Here is a 20,534-nt window from a genome sequence, read left to right as displayed (position 1 = left end):
TAAAGATAAAAGCATACTTAAAAAAAAATTAAAAGTTAGATGAATTAATTTTCTTAGAAATCATTAGGTTTTTTCTTTCTTTTTTTTTTCTCTCTCAATAGTAAAGTAACGTAATAAATATCGCTAACAGAACAGATAGAACCGCAGAAAAATATAATGAAAGTGAAAAAAAAAATACCTTTAGAAAGTAGAACACATTAAACTAACTATTAAGATGGATATGAGTAAAAAAATTTACATCAAATGCCCTAAACCACAGCTAATCAATATGTAGGCTAGCCTTTATTAAGGTTTAAGGTTTTGAAAAAAAAATTAAAAAAAAATAAAAAAAAAAAACTGAACAACTTTCCTTTTTCCTTTTCCTGTTGGCTGCAAAGTGCAAAGCAATGCAAATTTGGTATAAGGTGAGAGATCCCACAGATGAGGAGGGAGATTGGGTTAGCAATCCTTGAGGAGAAACAATGACTCTGATGTGTGTTAAATGGTATCCTATTTTGTCCTAATTCATGAACTTCCGACAGTTTGGCGCTTTACATAAACACGGGACTTTGAATTCATCCGGTTCGTCGGGATCGAACAAATAATCGTACCTGCCAAATCCAAACAACACCCTTTGATTTAGAATCAACCAGACTCCATGCAAGAGCAAGCGTGTGCACGTGTGCATCTATATGAGAGAGAGAGAGAGGGAGAGAGAGACGTTAGCTCTTCGCCAGCAGGGACATTCGCCTTGGCAATGAGTACAATCCGACTTTCGTCGTCACCAACACTCATGATCCTTGCGTAACAGTTGGGCATACACTGCACAAAGAATTTGAGACAGACATGGTAAAGAGTTGCAGAAGTTGATACGCAGAAATCTAGTTAAGCTAGGCTGAAAAAACTTACTGAATGGTTGATCAGGCGCGCTATATTTCCTTTCTCAGTGGCATCGACAACTACTTCTTCGCTGATCTTAAAAAGCTGCCAGAAATATTGTGACAACAGTTCAGAGCAAGAACAGAAGATATGTGCTAGAGGTTACAAAACTAGAAGATAGTTTACATAGAAACTTAGGTTTAGGTAGCTTTCCTTGTGGTGTTTTATTTGTAAAACTAATTGTATAGCTTGAAAGTTTATGTAGCCCGAACTCGTAGGATTAACAAACTCATAGATCGAGATGCAAACCTAGGTACCACAAGTAAGCTCAGGTTCACAACCTTAGGCTATACAAATTCATCCCACGAGCCAAACAACCCCTACGAGTGGGAATAATAGATGCTAGAAATCTCACTTCTTTTTGTCATCGTCCACTAATAAAAGTGTATTTGAGAACAAAATTTTACACAAGCATTAATATCATTAATTGCATGTTGAATGAAGTAAGAATCTAACATACATAGCAGTCTTTGCCCTCCGATCTGTACCGCGCCTCCCTTAGATCAGCAATGGTGCGCCTAACTTGTTCACCACGATATTCAAGAACCTTTAACAAGATGGTTGAACATCAGTCAAAACACACACATATACCAGATGACTGCCTTTAAATGACTCACCATGGAGTGAAGTTGAACACAGCAACAATAACCATAGGAAAATTCACAAAAAAAATACATGGACATAATATCAACTTAGCATCACAAGAAGGCATCTAATTTAAATGGCTCTATACCATTTCTCCTTCTTGAATGTTTCTACGTGCAAAAAGCCCCCATCCATGTATACCAGATCTACCAAAGCATACCCGATCATTCTCCGTTCTCTGGAGTCGCACACATATGAGAATAAAGTGAGATATCAAATAAAGAAACTTCATTTGTTGGAAATGGGAGGGACTTACCTGTAAGTGGTACAATCGATCCCGAAATGAGGAAAAGACCTTTGGTTCCTCTACCATCTGTAGGACAACACAAAGTAAATATCATCTTGTTCTAAGCGGAAGGGAGTGGAAGAACTTTGGTATATACTTAAAATAAGGATGACCTTTATGCTGAATGTATTAAGACTTTGTAATGCTTGTAAAGGATGATGGCATGGCCCCATCACTTTGTGAATAACGGCTCCCTCAACCGTCCTCTAGCAACAAGAAAAAGTAGTCGAAAGATGATTAAGGAATCGTGTACTCGGTCATATTCCAGAAATGAAAAATTCAAGCAATCTAACAGTAAATTAGATACACAGAACAGGGACTAGTGACTACCTTCTTCACACTAGTTGATCTTTTATAAACCTGACACCTCGCAGCAGAAAATGGCTCAAGTTCAGAAGTTTCAGATACTTCTTCTACTTCCTTTTTGTTAGATGAGATTAACCTTGAACCAGCTCTCTTCTTATTCTGAAGAAGGCTTTTAGTAGAAAAGACCCCAAGAGGAGTCTGTATGATAAGAACAGTATCCGGATTGGGAGCCCTAAACCAAAGTGAAATGACGAAAAGTTACCATCGACCAACATAAGATCAGAAACCAAGTTTCATGTTAAAAAAAACATGAGATTTTTCCTACCATCCCAAATTAGAAAGTAATACCTATGATAAGCACAATAAGAAACCATTTTTGTGATTTGTCTACCATTCTTCTCCAGGCAGTGCAACTGCAAAAGCACAAACTATTAGTTGGATTGGACATCTAGCCTTGCTAGAACATCACATGTGAGAAGGCTCATTTGGGGTGAGGGATTTCAGTAGCTCAAAATTTTCAAGTTTGGAAAATGCATATCGTATAAATGGGGCATTCACATTCAGTAATAATTGTTTATCAACAGGATTTGTTTCAAATATTAATTCCATTTACAAAAACTTAAATTTGAAAGCAAGCACCAAAATGGTTTGTAAAGCTGTAAATCAAAGCATTACCAACTTTATGTATAGTTTATAAACTTTTTACACAGCATGGGAAGATGCTACAAGTACTCCAAAGGGAAAAATGCTAAGAACAAAAAGGAGATGCTTCTTTTAGATCAACTAGTGGCACACAACTAGGAAAAGACAAATAAATTTCCAATAAGAGGCTAGTGTAAGAATATTCTGAGACAAAAAGTGGAGACAATTGATAAAAGTACCAACTGCAGCACAAGTTCAGAAATGGGAGAAAAAGTATGGTGATAACCATCAGCACTGAAGCTCATACATATGAGGATTGAAGGGGGTATTGTCCTATCCATTTACATATTTAAGAAAACCAATACTGCCAGGACAGGACAATAAATAATACCTCCATGCAATAGCCTGCTCTTGATGCACACATAGCATGGTAGTAAGTAGAGCACTTGCAGCATTGCATGCATGAACCATGAATTTGCTTACAGATCACACAAATCTGGAATTCATGAAGACGAGTATTTGGTGAGGAAAAGTAAAAGAAGATGAACAGCTTAGCAAAAATAGCCACAACAACACTGAAAATTATTGATATCAAACCTTTACAAAAGAATTTGATGGGATACTCAAGATACCAAGAGCAGGTTCCATTTTCTCATCACTTGCGAAAGATACTTCGGGCCTAAACCAAGCACAGGTAACATGGACCCATAACGTGTCGACATCAGTGGGCTTCAAGGCACCCCCTACAGTATCAAAATTATCAGCAGCAGGGGAAAGATATCAGTTATGATTCAATACTGCAAATCAATATGTATATGATTTGTGCAGGCACTTAAAAGATCTACTGGAAGCGATAGCCGAATAAATTTATATTATATATATAATATAAAAATAACTATTCTGCAAAATAATCAGCCAGGATACTCATGGATGTAAGAACTTGAGAGATTTGAAAGAGATCACAAGAGAAGAACCATATTATAAAGAGAACTTGTTCTAATCTGATGCTCTAGGAAATTTATTACTAGTTTGATCCACAGAATGAAAAAGGCAGAACCTTTTACTGGACAGAGGCAACACTCCCGCTTAACATCAGGAGTTTCACACACTTTACAGACCCACGATGTGAAATCCCGAACATTTCTAGCTCCATAGCATTCTTGATGAACTGCTATCTGACATCTGATACATTAATAATGCCCAGAAAAGGATCAGTGATAATATATTTACAGAAACAGACTTGATGTTGAACAAAGAGATCTAAGAATTCAAATTATTTCAGAAGTTGGGACAAACATGCAATACCTAAAATGAAAGGGAGTATATGCTACTGAAAATTTCATAAGCATACACTTAACCTCAAGGGGGGTGAAGCCATTAAGGTGATAATGCAAAGGTTAAAGGGCTAGACCAAGTATATTAAAATATATTTAATATCAACCTCCCAAATTGCCAAATCTCAAATTGAGAAATTTAATCTTTACAATACCTGTTGCAGATTATAATTTTATTGTAGTCCCAATCTTCAACCCATCTACAGACTGCACATCGCTCAGTTGTCCACTTTGCATAAACAGGTTCATATTTCTCTGAAACAGCAAGAACAACACGAGGTTAGTTTGTGTTATCAATACTAAGTAGAATACTGCAGCAATAAACACCACCGTCTCCCCAGCAAAGAATATTACACCTCAAAAAGAGGGGCAAATGAAAGTTCAGGTATACCCTGCAAAAAAGCGAGCAACTTTTGCCTTCGTTCTTTCATGGAAGGCCGTTTAGGATGCTTGACAGAAACTACACTTTCATGGTACTCGGCTAATTGCAGCATCTGCAGGGACAAGTAATATTACATTACATTTTAATCTATGAAAGAAGGTAATTCATTTTGAAGACCAGCAACCAAGAGGAAGACTTGGGACCTCCGAAAATGAGATTCAGAAGTACGATGCAAGCACAATGCAGCACTTGGTGAATAAAAGTAAACTAGAATAGATTGGAAATTCATTACAACATATACGACCATATCAATATCAATGAGATCTCAATACAAGTATTCATTGAATAGTTCAGGAAGCTAAAACACTGCACGAATTAGAACGATTAAGTACTATTATTGCACTGTTAAGAATTTTTTTACTTAGAAGGCCACGTGCCCTGAAAGGCATAGGAGAGGCCACAAGCAATATGCATGAGTGAAAGGAAGAGGCGCACTTACCCATTGTTCTAGGGACAGCATGGAACCTTTTACCCTCACACTGGTCTTCCAATTTCTTGACTTAGATCCAGTATGCCGTTCCCACTCACTAAGTGCTTGTTTTTCAGTCCCACAAGAACCACACTTGCACACAACTCTGCCGAGAAACAGAAGTGAATTTGCATCACGTGAACGATAATATATAGTAATACCACCTCATCGTCCTTAACAGCCTCCCCTTCCCCACCCTCAAAAATGAAAAAGAAAACACAACAAAAAGAAGGGCTAGAGTGAGTCAGTATAAGCTTACAAGTGAAGGCTTGGAAAATAAATGCCTTCCACACCATTGCAGAGTACAGTAACTTTGTCAGAACAAATAAATCGATCATTATTTGTCTTCCCTCTGTATGGAAAACAAATAGCAGAACCTACCAACTTCAGTATTACAGGACCAATACAAAAGAAACTAGTTGAACCACGTAATAATATAATCAAAAGATTAAAGAAAAACTAATATAAAATAAACGCTAAGTTGAATTACTTGACTTTGGGTCGTGACTTTTCTGAATCTGATAGTTCAAAATCAAATTTTGCTTTGCATGTAGGGCAGAAATAATCAGTACTTCCAAGATCCTGAAAGAACAAAACTTGTTTAGGTGTGGGAAATCGCCGAGAGAGAGTGAGCATAATGAACAAACCTTGAACAGGTTGCTTGAAATTTTGTCACACTCTGCATGCACCCATACTTTACAACCATCACAACGAACCTATCACAGAGAAGGTTTGGAGGATAAATCAGATTGTCTGCATCTTTAAGAATAATGATAAAAGTCAAATCCGGAGTTCTCCGGCAAGTTCACGCACCCAACTACCACTATCTGAATGATTCCAAATCTTTTTGCATATGCCACAATAATGTTTTGAATTTGTCAACTGCAGACAAAAAAGTAAAATTTACTTTTAGCACAAAGAAACCACAACATGATATAAATTTAAATTTAATGGTAATATTGCTTGTAGAAGGAGGTTCAAGTTGAAAGGAATTTCTTCCAACGAAAGCATGTTATACAAACCCTTGTGCATGATTTACATAAAAATTGACTTCCAGGAGGTGAAGCCTTCATTTTCTTCGCCAATTTAACAGGAAGTGTTTGGCCACAGCCCTCACAACAGCCGTCTTTCTTTTTCGCATACATTTCCTGCACATTGTGATTAAATTGTTGAAGTACAACTAGGGAGGGAGCAAACTCATTTATTCCATCACCAGAGGGGAAGCAGGTGCAATTTCTTAAACTGCTAGTAGACAAAGCATATGCATCGAAATGTTATGTTGGATCAGAAATTTATCAAATAGAATATACCTTCATAACGAAAGGGAAAGGGGAATGGGTAGACGCCTAAAAGTTCCTTCAATTGACAAAAACAAAGTTCACGAAGATAACATCTTATTATGTTCAATCTCCCACGATGGAACGAGTATTTGAACACTATTCTCATGGAAGAGGACTACAGAACAAACTACTGACTACATAACTCGATTATTTATGTTCTTCTTCAAGGTTGCATCTTTTCACGCACTTGCAAGCAGAGTATTAGTACATCAATCAAGTATCAACCTCTGAAAATCCAAAAATAAGGCATGCAAGTTTTGTAGTGCTTCCTTTCTACATATACTTCACCATCCACAGATTAACAAACCGAGGCATTATGCCAGAAATCAACAGGCCAAACAGTAGCATAAGAGAAGATTCCGAAGTTTACACAAATGTTTAAGATCAATACAGAATATATTATTTCAAATTATATTTTCCTCAGCAACTACAGAATGCAGATAATGGAGGAAAATAAGATAAGATAGCAGTACCTTAATGCAACTAGTTCGCTTAGGAGGAGAATGGCAGTCAGGATCCTGGTTAGAACCAGTAGCTTCCTGAGTCCCTCTAAGAAGAAATTCATCAGCAATCGTATTTCCAGCTGCCATATTAATATCTGCTATCAATTTTTCTGTAAACCCACGTTCTGCCAAGAAAGCTTCGTCCATTGCGATCTGGAACTCATTGGGTTTGCATCTATCCAATTCTGACTGTCCTTGAAACCTAGAACATGAAAACTTGGCTGAGCACGGAGTTCACTAAGAAATGTTCTGACAAATAACTGAAGAGCTATACCTGTCTATAAAATCCATAAATGGAAAAATCATCCCCCGCCTCACCCATGCATAATCCTGCTCATGATCATATAAAGTTACACAATGGAGAGCCACATTCTTCCATAAATAGAAACGAAGAGTCTATAACTGCCTTTTTTCCCTAAAAAAGAAACTTCTACTTAATTATCATTACCCTTTGATTTTCGTTCCCTGAATATCCGAAGAACATAACACAAGCTGCATCTGCAACACAAGCTCTTAAAACTAGTTCAGGCGCCTGCGTTATAGGATCAATGACAATGGCGGGCCAAAAAGGCTCCTTCCTCCCTGCCTTCGCCCATACAATATCACCAGAGTAGAAGTCTTCAGGTCCATACAAGCCATCCTTCGGTTTAGTTTCCTTTGGACTCCCATCTTCACCACCCACATCAACCGGGAACTTCTCGTCTTCAACAACAGTCTCATGTACGGAAGTTAACGAACTGCGAGAGCTAGAATACTTCCTGAAATCGAAATTCTTGAACTCCGCACCTGCCGCTTCATCTTCCTCTTCCTCGCACAATGCCGGACACTTGACAAACTTGAAACCAAATTTTTCCCCGTTGTGTACTTTCTTGGTAGTCCCGTTACAAATTCGAGGAGTCTTGAAACTGAATTTCTCCTTTTTACATTTGAATTCTTCATCGAAGCTGTAATCACGCAAGCTAATCTTGCTGTCTTTTCTCCAATTCTCAATAACGGAATCGTTAAACCGAGAAGGAAGTACCTGGACCCGTCCTCTCGACGTCCTCACAAGGGGCGGTCGCGGGACCTCTGCCGCCGGTTTGGTTGGCGTCGCTCTTGCCAATGATTCTCGGCTATTCGACTTCGACTCCATTTCCACGGGGGAGCACGATATGTGGGTACACCATGAGGCTGCAATCCCCTTGTTGGTGGTGCCCAGAATGTCGTGAAGCTTGAAAGGGATTATTCCAGCCGCAACCTCGCCGAGAAGATTAAGTGGGTAATAACCGTTGAGCTTTCTCTTCTTCCTCGCCGCGGAGCTCTCGTCGTCTTCACCAGCCGAGTCGCCGAGTTTGCACCGTTTCAGATTCGGCATTTGGGATTTCAGATTGCGTTTGATTATCATTTTGCCCGAACGATAAACAAATTCCACTTCAACTATGAAATGCCAATTTGAAGTTTACATTTACAGTAGAACCCCAACTGGTCAAATTCGCATAAAACCCTTTTTCCCTCAAATTGGGCCGAGAACAGAGCAATGGAAACAATTGAACAGTAAATCACCACTCTAAAAAGACGGGATTTGGGTTATACGCTAAGAGAAGAAAGAAACGAGATAATCGAATTGCCAGAGCCTGTATGAATAGGGATCTGTTCGAGGGAAACTCCCGTACTCTCTCTCTCTCTCTCTCTCTCTCTCTCTCTCTATCTCTCTAACTGGGTCAGAGCACAGAAAAGAAAGAAGAGAGAGAGAGATAATATTTAATAATAATTACTCCCCAAATACCATTCTCTAATTGTAAATAAATTATCCTCCTCTGTTTCTTTTTGGGTTGTCAAATAATCCGTTTTGGAGTGAGAAAAACAAGAGGGCTGGTGACAGACACAATCCATATGAGGACTAAGGAGAGAGATATCATGTGTTTGTGTAGAGGCGATTAATTTTACGTATAGTATGCGCGTCGATCGGGGCTGAGCTGAGCCTATATGGCGTGTTGCCGCAGCAATCTTATTCATGGCTTTCCTTTTCTTCACTTCTCTAATCTCTATACTTGTTTTTGTTTCGATTCACAGTTAGAGAGATGTGGCGCTTAGGCTTACCCACTTCATATAATCTTCAAAAATATATCAACTTTTACCACTTTTTTCTCTCCTTATGTGCATTGAACACCAAAAACAAAGTGAACCAAATTTTGATTTTTCTCATTCGTACAACGGAAGTTCGTTACTTTATTGGGTTCATGGATTGGATCGCTTGTGGGTCGGGTTCAAATTCTTGTTCAAGCAATTGGTTTCGGGGTTTTGCTCCAAGTTACTAACTCGCCGGAGCTAAGAGAGGAGAGAGAAATTTGATGGTCTGTGGAAGTGGGCAATGGCAAATTGGGCATGGGGAGAGACTGGAAATTTCGATTTAAAAGGAAGGGTGGTGCGAGGAGATAGAATTGAGAATTTTCCCACCATTTTCTTGGAGGGGTATTTTGGTATTTTCGATCTCTAAACCCTTCAAATGGAGTTGACTCTTGAAATGCTACTTGTGCAACTGCAAATAAAAAAGAAGGAAATTTTGTTCCTTGATTTGCCCTTTTGGATAGATGATCAGATTTTGGTAAAAGAGTTGGAGTTGGAGCAAGGCGGGTTCAAATTTGTGAAGGTGCCATTGCCATGCCATGGCCCCAAGACAGAGAATGAAAACCTGGAAGAGTACGAATACGACGACGTTTTGCAGGTTTCTCTCCAATGCCAATGTCGGGTCACGTGAAAAAAGAATAAAATAAGAATACATCTGATGGAACTAACTCAACTGAACTTTGCTCGCCGTCGTTTTAATGGTTTCTTTTTTCTTTCTTTTTGGTTGAGATTGGTTGAGAAGAAGAAAGTTGTCTCCTTTTTGTGTGTTTTATTGAAAACCCAGAGAAAATGGATAGACATCTCACATCACTGATGGGTCTCTCTAATAGATTGGCCCTAAGAAGTTTGGGCACCTTCTTTCTCTCTCTAAAAAGTGCTCTTTCTCTCTCCAAAAAATGCTATGCTGACTGAACTGGTTGGTATAAACATTGATTTAGATGCACTCTGTGGGGATAACGAAACAAAATCTCCATTAACTTCATCTAATCAATACAGTAATTACTGATCACGAAGAAAAATGGATATGATTTGATACATTGGCTGCAGCAATGAGACTGACAAAATCAAATTACGGCTTCTGCTCTGAAACTGATTGGTCTGAACAAACATTGAAGCAATAGAGAGTTGTATACGAGAAGGTAATATTTTGGTTCTGGCCTATTACAAGGTTGGATCAATCTGAAGATTTTAATCATCTGGAAGAGAGTACGAAGCAGAGCAGGACTGGAAAATGAAATATTTCATATACAACCAGAGTCTGAGATTTCCTAACAACCATCTTCGAAATCTAGGAAGGTGTTTTTTGAAGCCACGGCAGACCCCAAGCTACACCCTTTCCTAGTATGAAATCATAGAAAAAGAGAAGATCATAGTGAATCATCTCGCTTGGTGTACGTCTAATCTCTATTGTTTCACATAATCTGGTGTAGACAAGAAGTCGTTTGAGGAAAGTTCAAGTAAATTCGCAACATTCCGGTGCCAATCAATGAATTCAGTCACTCGTAGAAACTAAGTTCAGGATATGACAAGAATTTGGCATGGCAGAGGACACTGTAGGCTCTAGAATAGCATGGCATGGCACGCCCATCTTATACAAAGTTAATAAACAAAATAGAACTTTTATTTCCTATTTTATTCAACGGATAATATATGTACAAATCTAGGCAACCATTTTAGTCTACAGAAGATACTAACACAAATCATAGAAGACAAAATACCCTACAGGCTTCTGGTTTGTGGATTTATTGGGTAAGATACAATCTGAACTTTCCACAAACTTTATTTCCATTGCTTCTGCTAATCTCTCCCACACCCTCATCAGAACTAGCTTCGTTCCTATATTCAATATTGCTTTTTATTTTTATTTTTTATTTTTCATAGAACAAGCATTGAGATTGAGCTACTGCCCTTCACTTCAGATTCATCGGTCTTCGCAAACCTTCCACGGATTCTAGGTTGATTGTCTGCAAGAGCCTTCCTGCAAGCATACTGAAAACCAGAGCATATAATCAATTTGTGAAGAAGAATTCATAAACTTTAAAAACAGTGGGTGCACATATATGTGTATTACATGCCTCACAGGGTAATTTATTGACAAGTTTTTCATGATTTCAATTGAAGCAAAGTTTTCTCTTTCTTTACCTTGATTTTTCTCCCAAAATTCCTCTTTGTCTTCTTATTCCTGTAGCGGGAAAGCTTTTCGCGGCGTTCCTCGCTGGTACAATTGCTGAACAAGGGCCGCGGAGAATGAATCATGCCTATTTTGTCATTGCTGAGTGTCTGTCAAAATATTCACATATTAAAGATCTACCAAGTCCAAAGGCAGAAACAACTAACCATTGTTCTTGAATGTTATGCAGGCAAAAAAATGGCTTACTTAAGGAGACAGATCAGTGAAAAGCAGAAGACTAATACAAGGATATAGTGCCGGATCAGGACTTTGGAGCAGAACTATCTATATCCAAAATAACCACAGTAAACAATAAGGTTTCAGCTAAATTTTTCGTCAAATCATCTTGCTTGATTGCTTATTTTCATGATATTCTCAGGTGCGAGCGCCAGAAAGTTATGGCCATAACTAACACTATTTAGCACAGAAGAGATGGAGTATGAAGATTGTTTCTCTGAGTATACTGGTCGTGATATGTTAAGATTTACTTCTTGGTAGACCATTCAATAATCAGAAATCCATAGCTAGCATATACATGTCAGGCCTTCCTTCCATCAAGCCTCCGACTCGTTCTTCGAGCATTCGAGCACTCATAAAAAGTTGTCACTAGGGAAAAGATTTGAGTTAATTACCCACTTTTTTCATACTACAAAATTTTCAATGTGTACTTCCAGTAAAATGATGAACATACTTTACAATCATCAACATCAAATGTGATTTTTTATTTAGTTATGTCGGCCAAAATCTAAATAATATGCAGGAAAATTAAAAAGGAAAAAACAGTAAGAAGTCTAACCTTAATATCTCCATCACTGAATGCCCTCCTCATCCCAAAAACAGAACTGAAATCCATGCCCGAAAAATCTAGAAAACTTGGTTTGATAGTAGGTCCTTGCATCAAATCCATTGAGCTTAAGCACCCCGAGCTGGTACTTTTCTGGATTGAGACATCAGGAAATGGTTTGTTTTCTGGAATTTGAGTTTCTTCTGGGTTCAGAACTGGAATTTCGATGTTCAGGACTTGAGGCAGTGGTGTTTCTAATGCAGCTTTTTCCAAAAGATCCTTTTCACACTCATAGTAGACCTCATTTAACAGTTGATCATTTTGAAGCGACACAAAGTCTGAAACTTTGAGTCCTTCTGGAGAGATGACTTCTTCACCACAAGATATCATTGAAATGCCTGCCATCACAGGATTAAGACCTATGAAAGGTTCTTCAATAAATGGTTGTGGGGCTTCAAAGAGATCTCCTTCACCACCCATATCATATTCACAAATTGTGGGTATCTGCATTATATTAAAGATATGAGGCTTAATAAGTATAGATCGATTGAATCTGTGCCCAATTTAGACTGCAATATGGAGAAACTTATGTTCTGATGAAAGGTTAAAAGCTTAAGATAAGATTATTGCTTTATTTTTATAGGGAAAGATAAAGATAAATTGTTTTAATTCTCTAACTCAGAAACCATGCTATTTTGAAAGCATGATATCGGTTAACCTTTGAGGTAAAAGGAAAAAGGGAGCATAAAAGCTACAAGAACCAAAAATGAAGTTGGAACTTAGAGGTCTTTTGGCCAACAATAGGAAAAACAAATAGACTCCTTCGACTAGCTATGAGAAGTCTTCTTAAGAGTCCAAAGATATCCATAGTTTCTTTTTCTGAAGTCAGATTCCGCACTTTTAGCAGAAGAGGATATAGACCAACCTTTTCGGGCAAAATTTTTCCTTTTTCCCTTTCCTTTCTCTAGAGAGTTTTACTTCCAAATAGAAGTCACTGAAAAAAAATGGAGGTGGAGATTTTATTCTCTTAGAAGCTTTTTCACAAACGGTAGGAGTGCAGCAAGTGCGGCTAGAAAGTAACATTCTAGCAAGTAGTTTACAGATTAGAATGAGACAAAAATGGAAGAATGACTGTAGAACACGAAACCCCAAGACTGAAAAGAAGAGTTCTGCCCATTATATTCCTTTCTATTTCTATCAATATTTTTGACATCCAGCATGTAAAGCAGAAACAGCATATTGCCATTACAAAATGAAAAAGTGACAAAAGAATTCCTTTATCGGCTTTGTTTTCACACCCATCCCACTCATGAACCATTTAGGACTTAAAACAGTACATGTCGACCAAAACTTCCCCTCATTTTTTCCCATTAACCAAACAGGGCACTGAAATAATTAACCAATCAACACAGAATTGCCTGAGTAATGAAACCCAGTTCCCATACTATACTATCTCACGTTCATTACAAACACTTCAACAAGCTTGTATCTTCCCTTTCCACTTCATCCCATTTCAACAGAAAGCAGAGCAGATGAATTAAATGTTCATACTAAAGTTCAAAATGGAAGAACACCCAGTATCCAAAACTGAAATTTCTGTGGAAATCAGCTTAAAATGAACTCAAACAGTGCAAAGAAAATGCAGACCAGATGAACCCAGAAAGAGCAGTAAGAGAAAACAGAGAAATGGAGGGAAGTAGTACCATTGGAGAAGAACACGGCAGGTTGGTTTTGCAGAAATCCTCAAGTTGTTGGAACTGAGAGAAGTTCTGAAAGTGAGGAAACAAAACCCCATTCTCCGCAAACATTTTCTTGTACACAATGAAACCGAAATCTTCAGCTTGAAGAGAAACGGCTCCTCCAAAAGGTTTAGGAGAGGAAACAGAGCAGCCAGAGAAGCAGAAGCAAAAGGGGCAAGTGGGTTTGATCGAAAGCTGAGAAAGAGAGGAATTTATACTTGTATTTCAATGGGAGAAGTTAATTTGGTGGCTGAATTTAAGGCCCCCCTGATGATGATGATGATGATGTAATGAGGCTTCAACATAATAAAATAAAATAAAGACAAAACAAGGGAAAGGACATTATTTATAATGCAACAGTCGCATTGCCCCCTCTCTATCGTCTCAATTTCTCCTCAATACTTTCGATATTTTATTATTTCTTTTTGCGAAAAATTGTTTCTTTTAATGATTCCCATGCCATTTAACAACCATACAATACGAAATTTTTGGAGTGAGTTTAAAGTTCCAATTTTGAACTTTCATATAGTTTTCATGTACGTATAATTACTTTTTTAAAACAGAAAAATTCAGACTTTGACAGTAAAAGACGTTCTACTACTTTATTTAACATTTTATATATTTTAATTTGAAAATCCCAAAATAGGGGAAATTAATGAAATTATTTATCCGTATAAAAATATTTGTATTCTTTTGTGTATAGCATAAGCATGGTATAGATTGGATAACATGTCTTTTTGGACGAAAAATAATAATAATAATAATAATAAAGAAAAACTTTTTTATTTCTTGGAAGTTGCTGAAGGTGAGTTGTGGACAACCCAATAGAATATGGGTCCAAATTCCGATGGAAGTATATTCACGCGCTATTGAGGAGCGTGGGGATGCCGATTTATACGATCCTGTCACATTGTTTTTTTGTTCACTCTCTGTCTATTTTCTGCTATATATTTTTGGCAATTACCTTATTCTTAATTTCTTATTCATTTTCTACATATTATTTATTATTTAATTTAACTCAACTTCACCATATCCATCCCCATTCCCACCTCTTCATTTTGTTCTTACTTTTATATTTAATTTTTGATAGAATAGAACATTCAACACAAATAATTAAATATAGGATTCTAAAATAAATGTTAAGCCTAAGCGAACTCTTTAGTAGTTAGGTAGCTAGACCATGATTTTATTATTTGAAAGAAATAGTTAGGTACACATATAAGATCTATATTATTGGTATTGTTCTTTTTTTATTAGTTAGTACAAACTTAGAAACTGATGACGTACACATATAACTTTCGTAGTGACGATAATCTCTAGAAATCTATATCACTTGATTATGGAGTGGATTTTTACTTTATTTTCTATATTTCATTAGATTTAACTTATAAATATGCTTCAATAATGTATTTTTACTTTATTTTCTATATTTCATTAGATTTAACTTATAAATATGCTTCAATAATGTAGGTAATGAGTTCTCATTGATTATGAGAAATATTTTAAATGAGGTAAGTGATGTGAAAGAAGTTGTTATGATTCCTCCCACTATTAGAAAACAAGTGTATTATTGTTGATCTTTTGATCTAAATATGGAAGAGCCAATTAGATGTAAAGGTTTAAAGTTTTGAGGCCCACCCTTTACCCTCATAAACCCACTTCAATAATTCTAGCTTTATTAGATATTTCTATATCAAATCTAAAAAATTTTCCACCACACTAAGCGATCCAGTCGTTGGTTAAGGCTATGTTTGGCCAAAAAATTGAGAGTTCAAATTCTCATCCGGCGTATTGATGTGGCTGTTTCTTGACTCATACTATTTTTTATTTTTTTGTTTTATGATGGTATATATATCTTTTAAAAAGGTAAACAAAGTGAACCATTTATCCTACAGAATCGTTTTCATAAATAGAAAGTTTCGTATACTACTATGATGCTACTTACATACATTGATAATTAACATTTAAAAGTTCCAATGATGAACATTTGGGAATATAATTTCTTTCTTCTTTTCAAGCCATAAGCATTCAATAACTCAATAAAAAAATTTCCTGTTTCCACATAAAAGGAAAAGACATTGAGTACATATATCATATCATTGAGTTGTCTTCAATTTATTAACCACTCTTATAAATTAATTAATTTAAATACAGTCAGTACAAGTTGCAACTTTTACCAAGGAATTAAAATATACTTTTTTCTACCATGCATGTAATGGTTTGTGAAAATGATAATTTTCTAAAAACTGAGCCATTACATTTAATCGGGTAAGAAAACGTATAACAATAAATTTTGTATATATAAAAAAGAAAGGAACGATTTTTGTCTTATAATATGGTTTGAGAAGCAATAGTAAATTGTGTGAGGCAAATGAGCCAATAATTAATTAAGATAAGATCTTACTCCTTTTAGGCCAAGAAAAGAGGCAAATGAAAAGAAAAGGGAATTAACAAAAAAGTGAAGTATAAATTAAAAGAGATGAATTATTGTTAACTTTGAAAAGGGAAGGTGGTGTGAAAGATATATAGATTCTGTGCTCCCAATTTCATATAAAAATAATAATAAAATACATATATATATATATATTGAAATTCTGTTTGGAAATGGCCAACTCCTCTTCATTCACATTTGGATTTTGAGTAACAGTATGGGATTGAGGTGTCCAATTGCTTTTGTCCTTTTTATCAAAGCTAAAAAAGATCCCTTTGCAAAAAGAGAAGAAAAAAATAATTATAACGGCATAAAACGACATTTCACGTGGCAAGAGATGAGAGGTTATTCAAAATATAACACCTCATATCTCTCTCAAGCTCATGAATCATACTTCGACTCCAGCTTACAGTAAAGACTGAATCGAGGTATCAAATAGAATCATTTCACTTACCACTATAGATGTGACCAATGAGTGAGATACATATGTCGACACTTATAAATACAAGGATACACTTCACACATCGAATTTGATTGTTATCTTGAGATGCATATCACAGATTGTGTCGATTTTGCATCGAAGCTATTTCCTTTTTTGTACTTCTCAAATCCAATTTCCTTGAGTTCTTGCACTGATCAAATTTCACTTTAAACAACAAGAATATAAATGATGCTCGGGATGACATGTTTGAGAGTGGTCAATAATAATTAACGACAATAAAATCAAAATTTTTCAAAAGATAATTTAACATGAGAGTCTTATTTTGTATTAATTATTAGAGAGTAGTTTTCATCGTCTTAAAATAAAAATGAGGTGTTTTAGAGGCATTTTTAATAATTATTATAATTAGTAACTTATAAAAGCCTTATTTATTTTAAGGTTAGTTTAGAGTAACGCTATTTTGGTTTCTTCTTTCTTAATTTTTAAAAAATAGGTGTGGTGCTAAAGTGATCATAGTGCTTAATAATTAATATTATAGTTTCATATAAATAAATTTCCAATGGAAATAGAAACGAACAAACTTTTTATTTAAGATTAAATTTACGATTTTCGAACGAGTTAGTGAAATAGCTAGAAAATGTGGGACGTACCGAGTGTAATTTAGTTGATTGGATGCCAAAAAAATAATAATAATAAATAAATAAATAGTGAAAAGAGCCAAACAAACAAACAAAGAATTTTTATAGAGAAATCAAGCTTATTGATCTGAATTATCATTGGTTAGTTAATATTAATAAAGCTCTATTAAAGTTGATCTCTTTATCAAAATTTGATACAACAATCAAAATATACCTGTTCAACTTGAATATAGCTAAACAAGTTGAGGCATCTATGTTCGATTAGAAAATCGTGAGTTCAAATCTTTCCGCCCACGTATCTTAATATATATCTGTTAATTCATTTTAGTACCTTAAAAATTAAAATATATATAAATAAAAATTAAAATGGTCACATTTTAGGGGGGGGGGGGGGGGGGGGGGGGGGGTTGCATAAAAATTAGCCATATTCTAGTTTGTACCAACTTTCTAGTCTGTACTTTTTAGAAACATGAAAGAGTGCTTGCAAATATTTATCTTGTTTCTTCTTAAAATTTATTAAAACATGGTATAGGCCATAGCATAAAATTATAATCATCTTATCTTTGAAACTCAATTCACTATTATTAGTTGCTAATTTGATAATTTAGATTACTTTATTGAGACACTACACCAATATTAAATATTGAATTATTTATAGTGCCTTTTTTGATCCCTTGTAAGTGATGATCGGACCATCAAAAAATAATCACATCTAAAAGTAAGAAGATAAGAAATTTTGTCAAAATAAACAAGCCAATTATGAAAAGATAAAAGGAGAATATTGTAATTTTATTGAAAAAGGGAATGGGATAAAATTAATTAAAGCTATTTTTTCTATATATAAAAAATAAAAAACTAGTTTTCCAACAAAAGGTGAAAAGTTATCCTTTTTGCATGACATTGTATATGCATTAAAAAATATCAAACAAAAGAAAGGGCAAAAGAGCTATATTTGAAAGGTGATTTAAAGCTACATCTAACTATAGGATGACTTTTTATACTTTATTATACATAATTAAGTATATACGTAAAAGAGAGAAAAAAAAAAAATCTTTAATTAACTTTTTTACGTCTGAAAAAAAAAAACTTAAAAGTAATGTGAAAACCTCGAAGAAACCCAAAATATAATGACGCCCACTAACAAAATTCTCTCATTGAGAGAAAATAATCAATTTAATTATTGATCCCTAAAGGAATTTTTTAAAAAGGCCAAGTCTTATGGATGGAAGAATATGTGAGATGGGGCTGTAAAGTAAGCAAAAAGATGAAAAGGGTTCAATCCAAAGTCCCTTAATTAACAAGTAAGAGTTCTGAAATGGATTAGAAAAGTGAAATTCTTTTGCTTTGTCCAATAGGAAAAATTGAAAACCTTGCATTCCCATATTGGGAAACCCTAAAATTAAAACAGATACATAAATAAAAGATGCTTTCCAAGAACCTTAACAAAAAAACACAACACAAAAAGGCAAACTAGCCCTATTTTTTAATAAAATAAACTCCAACATGTATTCAGATAGTGATTACCTGAGAAAATTATTTTCTATTTTTCAAATTCAAACAATATGGGACGATGCTTTAAAAGAAGTCATCTTGACCACTAAACTATATTCAGGTTGACATCTTAAAAAAGAGTCGAACGATTGGAAGCAATTGAGGAGCGACATGTGGCGGATTGTGGTTCCAACAGATTGGTATTTAGTGAGTTGAGCAGACAAAAAGGTTGAAGGCATAAGGTTTTGTTTTGGTAGTGTCAATTCTCATCCAAAATGATTGTGGCGTTTTATGGCACATAAAATTGGGTTGGCCATTTGAGTTGTGTTGTATTTCTTTTTTGGCATACATGCTACAAAGAATAATGGAATGGAATGGAATGGAGGAGCACTTTCTTTCTCTTTTTCTTTTTCTTTTTCTTTTTATTATTATTATTATTATTATTTTTTAATTTGGGTGGACGGCTGCAACAAACCCATTTATTTATTTTTATTTTTTGTTTTTTGAGAAAGGAAATCAGATGTAGTTTTTCAGAAGGTTATAAGATTTTTGACCTTTTTATTGATTTTTTTTTAAGATTGTTTTATTAGAAAATCCAAATTTCAAATGCAAGTACTAGAAAGGTCTAGTACTGTTGTACCAATGTCCATTTATCTCAAATTTTTGAAGGTTTTTTTTTTTTTTATTTCTTCTAGAAAGATTCTCTCAACCATGGAATATATGTTCTTTTTTTTTTCTCCACCATTTTTTTTTTTAATTTTTGTCCCTCCCTGTTTTTTATTTTAAAATTTAAGAGAAATAGATGGGGGAGGTGTAAAAGAATTGCGGAGGACTAAAACAAAGTGGCCAGTTTTTGCAGCTGAAATTTTAAGTGTGCACTTGGGTTGACTTTACCATTGATTAAAGAAGAAATAAGATACCGAGAATTTGACAATGATTCCTTTTTTTTAAGAGAAAAGTACTTATTTTTTTAAAAAAAAATTGAATAAATATCTATTTAATTTCTAAAGTTTTAAAGATGGATATTTTTGGTCTCTGAAATTTAATGTTGGACAAATAGTTATATATGATCTCAAACTTCTTTTTTATGATTAGTTGATTAACGTTAACATGAAGTCACAGTAAATTGTGTAATTGTTGATTTAGCAAAAATATATTAATTTAATAATATCTTTATAGTGATTGTACTCTCTCTCCATATTTTATTTTTCTTCTTCTTCTCCCTTCCACCAACAAACATCATCGCTATTGGTAGTTCTCTCCTTGCCCGTCCTTGTCAGCGTATCGTTGCCCTTGATTAGGAATAGACCAAAGAATACTTGTTCCTCATCCGACTGGAACAAGGAGCGCTTCCCTCATTTCAAATACAATGGGGATTGCCCTAGCTTGTTTCGAAAGAGAAATGCTCGTTTCTCATCGGTTCTTCCAAATTTAGATGATGGTTCTTTCTACAACCACGTGACATGACAGGAAGACAAAAACATTGTCTACCCATTAAGAGAAAACTAAAGTGAAAAATAAATAATTATTTGGTCGAAAGAATATTAGAAAGAACATATAAGATGTTCATCACCACACCACACCAACTTGGATTTTAGTAATTAATTAATTAAACTATAACTAATGTGCTTGAACATGTTTAAGAATAGAAATTTAATTAAGTTATAGAAAAGTTAGGCAGTAAAAAAAAAATTTTTTTTCGTTTGTTTGTTTTGTTTAGAAGGTGAAACTGAAAGAGATGGATTCGTAAAAGATGAAACAGCTGGGATGTGATACATCGATTGTGCTAATTGGAAATTGCTTTTACCTAAGTGAAACTCTAAATTTGAACCCACTTTTTTTTTAATA

At 35.1% G+C, this 20,534-nt stretch overlaps 2 protein-coding genes across 2 annotated transcripts; both read right to left on the bottom strand.

Moving 5' to 3' along the window:
• Window positions 1–179: 179 nt before the first annotated feature.
• Window positions 180–8,781, bottom strand: SDG29 (SET domain group 29). The gene is made up of 23 exons (XM_022285454.2): window positions 7,334–8,781; window positions 7,160–7,215; window positions 6,856–7,087; window positions 6,065–6,190; window positions 5,856–5,924; window positions 5,690–5,758; window positions 5,533–5,624; window positions 5,302–5,394; window positions 5,013–5,148; window positions 4,523–4,625; window positions 4,287–4,386; window positions 3,855–3,979; window positions 3,395–3,540; window positions 3,189–3,293; window positions 2,504–2,568; window positions 2,180–2,387; window positions 1,963–2,055; window positions 1,820–1,876; window positions 1,652–1,741; window positions 1,379–1,465; window positions 889–963; window positions 701–801; window positions 180–590 (listed from the first exon to the last, which is right to left on the bottom strand). The coding sequence occupies exons 1-23, from the start codon at window positions 8,267–8,269 to the stop codon at window positions 500–502; spliced, it is 3,255 nt and encodes a 1,084-aa protein (XP_022141146.1). The 5' UTR covers window positions 8,270–8,781; the 3' UTR covers window positions 180–499.
• A 1,813-nt stretch (window positions 8,782–10,594) lies between these two features.
• Window positions 10,595–13,887, bottom strand: LOC111011390 (CCT motif family protein). The gene is made up of 4 exons (XM_022285118.2): window positions 13,649–13,887; window positions 11,958–12,449; window positions 11,134–11,271; window positions 10,595–10,980 (listed from the first exon to the last, which is right to left on the bottom strand). Exons 1-4 carry the CDS (start codon window positions 13,751–13,753, stop codon window positions 10,867–10,869), a joined length of 849 nt encoding a protein of 282 aa, XP_022140810.1. The 5' UTR covers window positions 13,754–13,887; the 3' UTR covers window positions 10,595–10,866.
• Between the last annotated feature and the right edge of the window lie 6,647 nt (window positions 13,888–20,534).

The sequence above is a fragment of the Momordica charantia genome (genome assembly GCF_013281855.1).
Source record: "Momordica charantia cultivar OHB3-1 chromosome 10 unlocalized genomic scaffold, Mcharantia_2.0 BLBB01000010.1, whole genome shotgun sequence".
Lineage (NCBI taxonomy): Eukaryota > Viridiplantae > Streptophyta > Magnoliopsida > Cucurbitales > Cucurbitaceae > Momordica > Momordica charantia.
Note: the sequence above shows the minus strand (reverse complement) of the source record. Positions and strands in the feature narration are given on the sequence as shown.

Bases quoted from the DNA above. Each gene is read 5' to 3' on its own strand.
- SDG29 (XM_022285454.2), bottom strand. From the start codon at position 8,269: ATGATAATCAAACGCAATCTGAAATCCCAAATGCCGAATCTGAAACGG. The intron at 5,625-5,689 runs GTTTGTTCATTA...TTGTTCTTTCAG, and splicing joins TTTCAAGCAACCTGTTCAAG to GATCTTGGAAGTACTGATTA. The intron at 3,541-3,854 runs GTTCTGCCTTTT...TTGATACTGTAG, and splicing joins TTGCCTCTGTCCAGTAAAAG to GGGGTGCCTTGAAGCCCACT.
- LOC111011390 (XM_022285118.2), bottom strand. From the start codon at position 13,753: ATGTTTGCGGAGAATGGGGTTTTGTTTCCTCACTTTCAGAACTTCTCT. The intron at 11,272-11,957 runs GTTAGACTTCTT...ATATTTTGACAG, and splicing joins TCAGTGATGGAGATATTAAG to ACACTCAGCAATGACAAAAT. The intron at 10,981-11,133 runs GTAAAGAAAGAG...TCTGGTTTTCAG, and splicing joins ATTTTGGGAGAAAAATCAAG to TATGCTTGCAGGAAGGCTCT.